Source organism: Elephantulus edwardii, unplaced genomic scaffold, assembly GCF_000299155.1.
Source record: "Elephantulus edwardii isolate Elephantulus edwardi_28Jun2011 unplaced genomic scaffold, EleEdw1.0 scaffold00168, whole genome shotgun sequence".
Lineage (NCBI taxonomy): Eukaryota > Metazoa > Chordata > Mammalia > Macroscelidea > Macroscelididae > Elephantulus > Elephantulus edwardii.
The window spans coordinates 4,696,144-4,708,733 of record NW_006399918.1 but is presented as its reverse complement, the minus strand read 5'-3'; the positions used below and the strand labels follow the sequence as shown (position 1 = coordinate 4,708,733).

At 44.1% G+C, this 12,590-nt stretch overlaps 1 protein-coding gene across 1 annotated transcript in view; it reads left to right on the top strand.

Annotated features, from left to right (window-relative positions):
- The first annotated feature begins 2,778 nt into the window (after positions 1-2,778).
- Positions 2,779-12,590, top strand: part of CCDC19 (coiled-coil domain containing 19) — a 42,759-nt gene continuing 32,947 nt past the window's right edge. Inside the window, exons 1-2 of the mRNA XM_006895451.1 lie at positions 2,779-2,827; positions 10,498-10,623. Of these exons, the coding sequence (XP_006895513.1) occupies positions 2,825-2,827; positions 10,498-10,623 (129 nt within the window). The 5' untranslated portion in view covers positions 2,779-2,824. The remainder of the gene's footprint in view (positions 2,828-10,497; positions 10,624-12,590) is intronic.

Below are 12,590 nucleotides of genomic sequence, written 5' to 3'. Positions count from 1 at the left end.
GAATGAGTCTATTCTGAGGAGAGATGTGGTGGTGGTGTAGTCTGTAGGCAGTTGCCCTGCTAACCCAAAGACTGGATCTCTCTGGAAGTTAAAATCCACCAGCAGATTCTTGGGAAAAAGAAAGGCAATATGCTTCCATGTGTTTTATAGCCTCAGAAACTTGACTTTAAAAGAAGGTCAGACTAGAGCTACATTTTAGAGTAAATCAAAGTTATTTTAATTGTTCTTCAAGACAATACTGTATGAAGTCCTTCCTGACCACCAATTGTTTGATCAGTTTTTTTTACATTTTAAAAAAAAATTAATTTTAATGAAGGTTTACAGAGACTTAGGGTTTCCAGTCATTCATTGTTGCATTTTTCTCCCTTCCCACCCTCTCCCCCCAATTCACTCTTCTCCTTGAAAATAAAAAGAAAAACGCTTTCATTGTTATGCAATCCCTCCCCCCAAGTCCACTCCACTATGCAGCCTTCATTCTGGACTTCTGTAACGACAAGAATACCCGTTCATATATCCCTTTTAAACAGTTCTCTCCCTCATCTGTTTCAACACAATATACATCATTCCTCCCCTCCTTCTCTGTCTTCCCTTAACCCTGATGTCAGTCTCATTTTACAACAGTGGCCCTATGCAATATTTGTCCTTTTGTAACTGAGATATTTCACTCAGCATAATGTCCTCCAGGGTCATCCACTTTGCATAATATTTCCTGAGTTCCTTGTTTTTCAGTGCTGCATAGTATTCAATTGTGTGAATATACCAGAGCTTCTCTATTCATTCCTTTGTTGATGGGCACTTGGGTTGTTGCCGGTCAGGTTGTGGAGAAACCAGAACCCTTATTCACTGTTGGTGGGAGTGTAAAATGGTGCAACCACTATGGAAGGCTGTATGGTACTTTCTCAAAAAGTTGCAAATAGAAATACCATTTACTCAGCAATTCCACTACTGGAAATTTACCCTAAAGAAACCATAACTGCCATCAAAGCAGATATATCTACACCCATGTTTATTGCAGCTTTGTTCACAATAGCAAAGAGCTGGAAACAACCCAAGTCCCATCAACAAACGAATGTTTTATCAGATTTGTTTCAGTCTTTCTTTCATAGCAATGTTAGTAAAATATGTATATAAGACATAAGTATAAGCATTTTAGAAGTTCTCATCTTCAGAATAGTTTTGACTCACTAGTTGGTGCTCTGGTGGCCTAGGGGCAAGAAGCTGTGCTGCAATCCCAAAGGCATATGTTTCGAGGCCACTAGCTGCTCCTCAGAAGAAGGATGGGCACTCTCCTCCCGTGAGATTAACTGCCTCTGAAAACCTGCTGGAGGGTCAGTTATCGATTCTGACTTGATGGTACACAAAAATCAACAACAAGTTGGCACAGGACCGGACAAGTTTCAGATCTGTTGTTTACAGGGTTGCTACAAATGGAAGTTGACTCAATGTCACCTAACAATAACATTTGAGATGTTGGAGGTCTGATGGTGTAATCCGTAGCCAGTTGTGCTGTTTCCCAAACGGCTGCTTGTCTTCAGCAGTTAGAATCTATCAGCCATTCCAAGGGAGGGAAAGATGGACAGTCTCCTTCCAGTAAAATTTACAGCCTCAGAAACTTGGTGAAATGTCTCTATAAATTAGTATTGACTCAAAGGCAATGAGTTGAGAGAGGAAATGCTGTCTGTTTAGCAAATCCTATATTAAATAAGAGTCAATCAACTTTTATAATTGGCTTAATGTGATTTTTGCTTTGACAGTCCTTTTAAACACAGCGGGAGGCGATCCTGTCTCTTTTCTTCTGTTTCCTCAGGGGCTTTTCAACCAATAACCCTCACTGCCTGGAGTTCTGTAGCAAGCCTTCCTTCAGTTCCAAGCTTTCAAGCACAAAAGTGAAGTTGGAGCAAGCTTCAGAAAACAGGCTATGAGGTGAGGACTAGAGAGAGTTTTGAGAGTGGGCAAGGAGCTCACAGGTTTGCAGAGTCACTACTTCTTTTTGATCAAGAGTCCAGATAATAAGCACTGGAGGAAGAAAAATGTACTTTGAAGGGTGGGAAGACTCTGTGGGGGTTGGCGCAGACAGGCTTTGGGCTGTCAGTTCAGTTATGTCCCTGCAGATTGAGAGGCAGAGAGGCCAAAGCAAATTTGGGGAAATCATATAACTCTTAATGATCCTTCCAGAACAGTGCGTACAAATGAGCTGGGAAGCTGGTTAAAAGGCCGTTTCCTCAAAGCCAGTTCCGTTGATTTTGATTCAGATGATCTAATGGAGAGTGGTCTCCATTTTTATTTTTAAATTCTAAGAGGAGGTCTTAGAGCTCAAATTTCAAGGGACTACTCATACGTCCCCAAGGCTGTAAGTTCCTTCTTTGGTCTAAAGAGAGACTCTCCTGCTGTGAAACTTGTTTCGTCTGGTCCTGCTCGGTTCTCTGAAGACATAACGCTCATCAGGGTTTGGCTTGAAACTTGATGAGGCAACAGTAACCATAGTAACCTAGGTGGGGTGTCTGGAGGCCAAGCATGAAGCCAGCAGTAAGATCCCTTGGGCCCACCCTAGTTCTTAACTAAAAATCTCAGCCAAGGTGAAGAGTGAGGCAAGCTGGGGCAGATCAGTAGATCTGAGCAATGGCCGCGTGGGAAGGGTCAGCAGGAAAGGTGAAGGTTCCAAGAAAGCTGCGCTCTGCAACCGCCGCCCTAGAGGGGCGGGGCCTGGCTGCAGAACGCGGGCTCCCGTTGCTATGGTAACGTGTCAACACCCAGCGGCTTGGTGGCTGCGGTGGCCTGGCGTTGCGGAAGCGGCAGAAGCCCCGAGTCAGGGCTTGTGGCTGAGATGGTGAGATTCGGGTGGTGGAAGAGAACCTCCAATGGGGCGTGCAATTAAGTGCCCTCCATTGGTTTGGGGTTCAGAGCAGCGAAAATCCGGTGGAGGCAGAAGTTAGGTGGGGGCGTCAGAAGGCCAAGGGTGGAGAGCACACCCCTTGAAGAAATTAGGGAAGTCATGAAAGGAGTCCACAAGAGGAATTGCATGTAGAAACGACAGGGATGTCAGTGTGGGGTGGTGCTGAGTAGGGAATTTGGGGAGAATAGACCTGGGCTGTCTGTGCGCTAAGGATTGTGGGGTCTGGCTGGAGAAAACATTGGCCAGAGGCAGATAATGTGTGGTCTCGGGCCATCACCTAATGCCCTGGAGCCTCAGTTTTCTTTTCTGTTGACTGAGTCAATTCATAGATTTTCAAAAAAACCTTGCAAAGGAGTGAATGAAGGTGGTATCAAATTTGCAAGGCCAGGGAGCAGGACTTGAGAATTGGCATTAGGACCTGTCTGCTAGACCTGGTTTCTTGGAGGTGGACCGTTTTCATGGTTCATAAGGATTGGATTCTGACTCGATGGTCAACAACAACAACAATATTAGGAGGGTTGAGAGGGCAACAGGCCTGGGAAAGAGATTTCTCCTGGGCTTGAGAATGCCGTTCCCATGGGTAGAGGATCAAGCGTTAGAGTCTGGGGCTGTTGGAAATAACCGTGGAATTTCTGAGGCACATCACTTGGCAAAGGTTGCGACTTGTGTGTCACTTGTGGACACATTCCAGAAATTACATTGGTTTGCTGGGAAATCCCAAGTAGAGATTTCAGAAAAGCATTGCTAATTATGAAATAGGAAGTTCTGGTGGCCTAATAGCAAGAAGTTGTGCTGCCTTCCTGAAGGTACAGGGTTTGAGGCCACCAGCTGCTTTGCAGGAGAAAGATGGGCAATCTCCTCCCATGTGATTAACTGCTGCAGAAAACCTGCCGGAGGGTCAGCTGGGGGTGACTTCTGACTCTATGGTACACAGTAACAACAACGACAACAGTTACAAAGTAAGTCCCTAGCAAAAAAGCAGTTCTCAACTCTTGAGGACTCCCTGCAGTGCTAAGGCAGCAGCAGGAGGAGCTCCCTCTGGATTTTGAGGCATTGTCCTTAGTGGTATGTATGTATGAGAGCCTCGCCCCATGCCTGGCACCCAAAGGCACATGGTTGAGTGCCAGCTCCCATTTTCTCAGGTTTTAAAATCTTTATATTCCTTTGTTATTGTTGTCGGTTGCTATCAAATCAATTCTGACTCCTGGCGACCTTAAATGTACAAAGTGGAAATGCTCTATAGAGTTTTCAAGGCTGTGGCCTGTTGGAAGCAGATCACCGGGTCTTACTTTCAGGGTGTCTATCTATGAATAGGCTTGAACAATGAGCATATTGGTTAGGTGTTTAGCACTTGCATTATTCAAGAACTTTTTCATATTCCCAAGCCAGTGAGCTCTTTTCTGCCCTATGTTCTGCAAAGCTCCCAGATCAGAGAGTCTCCATTTAAGGTCACTCAGAACAGAGGTTGGGTGGCTGAGCAAACCCTTCTGAAATATCAACCGTTTCTGAAAAACAGAAATAGGTGTTAGGATACCTTTGAGAAGTAGTAGGTCAAATTAGTAATCTCTCACTTCTGGAAAGGAACCTTGCTGGCACAGTGGTGTGGTTAAGAACCCAGTAGCAAACAGAAAGGTTGGTGGTTTGAACCCTCCAGCTGCTCTTTAGGAGGGGGATTTCACAGTTTGCTTCTATCAGTTACAGTCTTGGAAACCCCAGGAGTAGTTCTTCCCTGTCCGAGAAAACCCCAAACCTAACCCACTGCTATCCAGTTGAATATCCAGTTGAATGTGACTCGTAGTGATCCTCCATCAGGTTTCTGAGGTCTTAGATTTTTCTGAGAGAAGACAAATGGCCATATCTTTCCCCTTAAGAGTAGCTGCTAGGCTTGAACTGACCACTTTTTGCTTAGGAGTCTGAAATGTTATACATTATGCCACCAAGCCTCATTAGACAACATCATGATAGATGGAGAAAATATTGACGTTGTCAATGACTTCATTTAACTTGGATCCACAACCAACAACCATGATAGCAACTGTTATCAAAAGACGTGTTGTGTTGGGGAAATCTGTCAGGGACCTCTCCAAAGTGCTAAACAGAAAGAATCTAAGTTTAAAGTCTAAATATGCTCCTGATCCAAGCCATGGATTTTTCAGTTGCTTCCTATGAATCTGAAAATTGGACAACGAATATGGACGGCAGAAAAAGAATAGATGCCTTTGAACTGTGGTGTTGGTGGAGAGTACTGAATATCCCATGCACTGCCAAAAGAACAAACAAATCTGTCTTGAAGAAAGTGCAACCAGGAGTGCATCTTAGAGGCAATGATGGTGAAACTTTGTCCCATTTACTTAGAGCATATTTTCAGGAGGAATCAGTCCTTAGAGATCATGCTGGGAAAGGTGAAGGAGGGTCAGAGAGAGAAGACCCTCAATGAGATGGATTGATACAATGACTACCAGAGTTGGCATAAATGTGACATATCATGAAGCTGGTGCGGGATAGGGCAATGTTCAGTTCTGTTGTTTAGAGGGTTGCTAGGAATCGAAGCCAACTTGAAGGCACCTAACAACAACAACAGCGGCTCACCAGATTGATGGCACCAGATTTTGGCTCTTCTGTCAGGTCAGGTGAGGTATATTTGTGTGCACACATGTGTGTTGGTTACAGGTTTTTGACAGTGTTTTGGAGGAAAGGGGGGAAGTGGAGTTAGGAGGGAGGCTCATGATAAGGCAGCCTGTTGGAACTTTAAAAAAATACAAATAACAACATACTTTAGAAAAAGGAATGGGGACCACAGTACTGAATAGAATGTCAAGTTCAGATGGTATCACCCAGTGGGTCATCCTAGTCTGAGGAGAGGAAAGCGTTAATTCAGAGTAAAAGTTAAGGTAGTGCCTGGGAATCCCCATCATCTCAGTAACCAAAGTTAGCCTAAGGAAGTTGAATCAGGCCAAGAGTTTGAAGCGTGAGTTTGCCAGCTTGCAGTGAACTTGCATGAGAAAGAGGAACCAGATCCTGGGGCAGAGAGGACATCTAGGAAAGGACATGTTTTTGTCTTTGTTCAGCTGACAGGTGTTGCAGTGACGTCAAGGAAACCCCACACCGATCTCCTCCCGCCCTGCTCCAGCTTTGTCTTGCTGGATTTGAGCTAAACTTCCTGGATCCTTGGATATACCTGCTGGCAGGGATCTATTTATTATAGGCAGAGTCAGGGCATCGGGCCCTCTGTTTTGTTGTTAAATAAAAAGAATTTCTTTCTTTTGTCAGAAAAATAGAAATTTATTGCAGAAAGTTATTCAATACAAGATATAAAATTCACCTGGTCAACATTTTTATAAATATTGTTTCAGCAATGCACTCTGGGTTGCATACTGTCCCTTTGAACATTTTAAAACACATATTTCTTATAATCTACTTTCTTGCAAGCTTAGTATGTTATGGAGCTTGTCCACTATCAGTCACTGTAAGTCTAAATCATCATCCTCTTACCAGCTAATCTCTCTTTTCCCCCAGTCTCACAGAGCCCTTAGCTGGGGCTAAAATCTTATGCCCCTAGGGTGGGATGATTTATGAAGGGAGATGAGCCAGCCAGTCCCCAAGATGAGCATATTGACGTTGGCCTGGCATCTTTGTCTGCCCTCAGTTCCCATCTTCCCCAATCCTCTTTGCCACCTTATTTACAAAAGCTAGTCTCTCTCCACTCTCTTCAAGATCGGTCACTCCCCAGCTACACTGAGGCACACTTTTCTTCAGGCACTGCCTGGCTTCTTGGGGAACATTTATTAGTTACACAAGAAATAAAAGCAGCCTGCAAGAAGCCCTGGGCTACTGTTTCTGGCTCAGAGGGATTTAACTTTATATTTCTGCTTAGTTCTTCTCCCTCTCCCAACCCTAATAGTTGTACATAATAACTGCCCTGATCCTTCTTGTTACTCTTGGCAAAACTGGTGATTCTAACCCTGATGTAAGACTTGTGGCTTTTCAGAGTCAGCATTTTCCAAATAAGGTTTCTTAGCCATCCAACCCTGGACATAGCACTTCTCTCTGCCCTGCCCAGTGGTCACCGCTTCTGTGGTCATCTGCTTCTCTTCCTCTGTTCTGACTTCAAGGTTCAGGCAGCCAAATATGTCTTGTTATGTCTTCCTCTTGACCTTGATACCAGGGGCACAGGAAGGAGCAGATGCAGCCCAGCCTTGGAGGAACGTGAGAGTGGTAGAGACCAATCGCAAGGAAAAAGCTGCAGGAACCCCAGGAAAGAAACAGGAAAACAAGTGTAGGACAATAATGTATTCCATCTGTATTTCAAAGCCTTTCCCAGATCTGTTCTCCACAGTACAGAGCAGATCTTTGACATGGAAAATGTGGCGGCGTGGTGCCCTGCGGGACCAGGCAAGGCTTTGGTCCCAATTTGAGCTGCAGCACTTTGAGAAGCCAGCTTCCTTGGTTTCATTCATTCTTTCCTTATCAAATGCGTATTGAGCTACATGTGTCAGGCACTGCCTTTCCCCTTAATTTCCCTTAATCCACAGAATTTATCCCATCTCTCACAATGGAACACTACCTTTTCAGTTATCCCAACGCTTTTCTTCAGTCCTGACTTTTTGGCGTCTGCTCATTTTCTCTTTATTTTCAGTGGGAAGGGGAGCAGTTGCTCACCACCCACCATATAATAACCCTGCTATTAGGCATCCTCAGGGCCACTATATTTACCTTCTAATGAAACCCAACTTTTCTGCCCTGCTGCATTGAGGATTGAGGAAGTAGAGAAGCTGTCTCTGGAAGTCACTTTTGCTGGCTGTGACAGGCAGGGAGGGAAAGGGCACACACAGCAGTGCTGATGACATGCAGCAGAGCCAGCTGGAGAATAATGTTCCAAGTTAGTGTGAAAATCTGACACAGGTGGGACAGGTGCTGGAGTGCCTGGTTGGAGAAATGACAGGTCACGGAGAGATATTTCAAAGCATTGTCCTTTGTGCAATCACGAGGATTGTTCATTTCTCAATCACTGTGTCCCCTGAATGGTTACTGATGGTCAGACATAGATGGAGTGTGTTTAGCCCAGGTAACCCTCACTGAGAGAGCTGGGGTCAACTCAGCTTCCTCCAAAGGGAGGTTTGCACCAGTTTGAGAGTGAGCCTGATATTATCCGGTTGTCTTTGCAGAAACTACCACCTGGAGACAGACTTCTGCTCTTGGGACTGAGATGATGCTGAACTCATCTTTGGGAATAGAGTTTGTGTTAGCCAGGATCCTTGGTTAGAAGTAACAGAGCCACCATCAACAAATGGCTAGAGAAGCTGTGGTATATTCACATAGTGGAATACTATGCTGCACTGAAAAACAAGGAACTAATGAAGTATTATACAAAATGAGTGACCCTGGAGGACATTATGCTGAGTGAAATATCTCAGTCACAAAAGGACAAATAGTGCAAGGTGTCACTGTTGTAAAACAGGGTTGGGGGGAACGTAAGAAAAGAGGGGATAAATAATGTATACTGTATTGAAACAGATGAGGGAGAGAACAGTTTAAAAGAAATATAAGATTAGGTATTTTCATGACAAGGTTACAGAAAAAGAAATGCATATTAAAGTGGACTGTGGACTGGGGGAATTATATAATAGTGAAAGAATTTTTTTTCTTCAAAGAGAAAAATGAACTGAGGGGAGGGGTGGGCAAGGAGGAAAATGTGGAACAATTAATGAATGGGGAAAAATTAAATGGAAAGAATAATGTTGTAAAAATATTTATGTTGCATTAAAAATCATTAATAAAAAAGAACTTTTTTTTTTTAAAAAAAAAGAAGTAACAGAGCCAGATTCCCATTTAAGTAGAAAGGAATGTGTTAAGAGGATGCTGGAGAGCTCACAGATTTGACACCATTGCTGGGAAACTACGTTTGGAAAATAGGCAGGATGTTGGGCAGCTGGAACCAATGCTAAAATCATAGCCTTAGAACTGTGCTGACATGGGTTTCTGTTGCACTGTTAAGCCTTCTACACTGCTAGCTTTGAACCTGGGATGACGATGCTGGTACCCTTACCAGCATTGCCCCAGACTCTGGTAAGGCAGATAATACCAGAAGGGTTTGGTTAATTTGTTGTTGTTGCTCTCTGTTTGTTGTTAGGTTTGGGCAGTCTGATTGGCTAAGGCTAGGCCCCTTGACCAATCTGGGAAGGCCTAGCCTTTTCAGCTTCTATAGTCAGAGACAAGCCCTATTTCCCACAACTCATAAGATGGGCTGTTGTTGAGATATAGGAAGAAACTGAGTGGCTAAGAAAATAACGAATATGTACAAAGGGGTCATGTAAAGGCCATACTGAGGACATAACTGGTTTGCCTGATTGTAGCTGTGATCATTCAGCATTATTCATCCACGGAAGTTTATTAGGGACCAACCATGTGCTACACTGCTTGTTCATCCTTAGCTCCTCTGGTCCTCACTGTGACTTGGATAGATTGTGGAGACAAGAAGGTGGTCAACTGGAAGTGCTATTTATGAAGGAAGCTTGGCGCTCAAGTGGAGAAGTTTAGAGGTGAAGAGAACACTATACATTTCTAGGTAGTTGCTGTTGTTATGTGCCGTCAAGACGCCTGTGACTCATAGCGACCCTATGTGCAAGAGCCCTAAACCCTGCTCTATCCTGTGCCAATCTCATTGTCTCTGACATGCTTACCTCCATTTCTCCAGTCACTAAATCAATCCATCTCGTCGAGGGTCTTCCTCTCCTGCGCTGTCCCTCCACCCTCCCAAGCAAGATGTCTTTCTCCAAGGATTGGTCCCTCCTTGTAACATGTCCAAAGTATGTCAGACGAAGCTTCAGAATCCTTGCATCCAAGGAGCAGCCTGGCTTCACCCTCTCCAGCAGTTCATAATATATTCATTACTCCAACACCACAGCTCAAAGACATAGGTTCTTCTATCATCCCTAGTCATTGTCCAGCTCTCTGATGCACAGCAAGTGATTGCAAAGACCATGGCGTGTATCAGAAGCACTTTAGTCTCCAGACTGACATCGTTGCTTTTCAGTACTTTAGAGAGAGGTCTCTAACTGCAGACTTTCCCATCACAATATGTCATTTAATTTCCTAGCTGCTGGTGCCAAGAGTGTAGAGCCAAGCAAACTAAAGCCCAAATTGCGTCACAAAAGGTTATCTTTGTAGGAAAATGGCGCCATGCAGGAAATGCCATTCTCATATACTTCATCCTTTCTTCTTCCTGCATAAGGAGCACCAGTGGTACCGTGGTTAAAGAATTCAACAGTAAAGATTTCTAACCTTGGAAACCCTGTGGGCAATTGTGCTGTGTCCTGCAGAGTTGTAATTGACTCGATAGCTTTTTTCCATGATGAACTTGTACTTCCTCAGCTGTTGAGATAATGTGCCTTACCACTCAAAAACTCTTCATCTATAGGAATGCAATCTGCCTGTTGTTTTTTTATACCCTCCCTCCTATAGTTCAAGGCTTACACAGGTGTTTTCTCTAAGAGTTATTTGTTTTTTGACACCTTCCTCCAGCAAGGACTGGAGAACTGTGTACAATTGCCCAGGAGCCAGCTGTCCCTCATTACTGATAATCCTAAACTTTCTTTTTTTCCTAGCCTTTGAGCACAATTGGTATCCTGAGCTCTGCTTCTACCACTTCCAACAGATCAAGAAATAAAACCCGCTATCGAACCAAAGCTGTGAGCTCTGAGGTGGATGAGAGTCTCTTCGGGGTTATCAAGGTAATCCTTACCAAGCCCCTTCAGTTTGCTGCTACCAGAAGTCACAGTGTTCAGGACAAAACTAGCCCTGGGCAAGTAGTCACTGTCTCACAGATGATCTAGGGGGCCTTGTGGAAACAGGGCATCTGGCTTCCTGCACCCTGAAACCTTCATGTCTGCACAGCATTAAAATCGGTTGCAATGTTGAAAGAGATGCTTATCTGGAGGGAGTGAGAGGGCCATGATGGAAACATTTGTGACTCTCTGGGACAATTGTGGACCCTCTGGTGGCATAGGTACATGGGTTGTTAACCAGAAGGTCACCTGTTCAAATCTACTTTCTGCGCTTCTCAAGAAAGATGGATTTCTCCTCCTGTTAAGATTTACAGCATCTGAAACCTGCTGGAGGTTGCCAGGAGATGGAACTGACTCAATGGTATTGGTATTTTTTTTTTAGGAATTGGGAATCTTAAGCCGTTCTATTGGTGGATTGGTTAAGTACTTGACCGTTAATAAAAACATTTGTGGGAGAAAGATGTGGCATCTGCTTTCATAAAGACCTGCAGCCTTGGAAACCGTTGCTTTACAAGGTTCTTACAAGGCTTTTTTGTCATACTTGATTCAAAGAGAGTGGTTTGACTTGGACCAATTTTGTAGACACTGAGTAACATTTCCCCCCTCCGCCTCCACGAATGTTGTTTTTATGTACTATCGAGTGAGAATTGACTCATAGGTGACCCTCCAGCAGGTTTTCAGAGGCAGTTAATCACATGGGAGGAGACTGCTCATCTTTCTCCTGTGGAGTAAGTTGGTGAATTTGCACCATGTGCCTCTGGGTTCGTCACCAAACTCCTTTGTACTTGTTCACCAGAGTTCCCTGCATTCACAAATTGCTTAAGGGTAAAACACTGAAGTACCCTCCTTTCCCACTTGCTCAAAATAGTAACTTAGCTTTGGAAGATTTATTTGCAAATGTTACAGAAATTAAGAGGGAGCACTGGTGGCCTTGTGGTAAGAATCAGTGCTGCAATTCTGAAGGAAAACAGTGGTTCAAGTCCACCAGCTGCTATTTACTGCCTCTGAAAACCTGCTGGAGGATCAGCTATTCATCAGTTCCGATTCGATGGTACACAACAACACAATAGAAATTAGAAGTCTGGCAACTCCTTTAGTTAGACAAAGAGAGTTAGGGAATAAGTTTTGGTCCCCATAAAAATCCACTGGTGATAGGAAGAGAGGGGAGGAGCGAAAGAGAATGTGACAGGGAGAGGTTGAGAGAAGGAGAAAAAAAATAAATGCCAAGGAAGACCAGACCCCTTTGGCAGTGAGATGGGGTTGGGGAGAGACGAGTTGGTGTTTAGCCCTGCTCCATACCGTTCTCTCTCTGAACTACAAAGGTCTTTCTAGAAGTCTCAAGATGATACTTTTTTTTTTTAATTGAGGAGACTCTCTTCTCCAGAGTTCCTAAACAATAAGGGAAAGAATTAAAAGAATGAAAGCAATTTCACTTGCAGACTTTTTTTTATTTGGGTCCATGGAAGTGTTCTAGTCAAAGCAGAGACAGATTTGAAAGTGATCAAGGTCCTCATGAGTAATCATATGAGCTACCAAAAGAGACAGTCAGCACAATGCCCCTTCCTGGTTCCGTTTCTTTGACCTTAAGTAGTGACAGTCAAGGAAGGCTGTCGGTCGGCAGTAGGGGGCAGAAGTGCCCTGTGGCATCAGGGCGTGATGCCCGCCTGACCAGGCATCGACCAGGCACCAGGTGGCAGCAGCACTCAGGGGAACTGGCTCTGGACCATGAGGTTCTCAGGACAAAATGGAACCTCCTTTGAGGCTGTCCCCGCGCTTCCACTCAGAGCATAGTTACAGCCTCAGTGACAAAACTCCCGCCAGTGTTTAACATTTCCTGAAATGGACCACTTGATTTTTTTTTCTTTTTAATAGCTTATGCCTTCACTTTTTCAAAAAATAAATAAAATGATGTA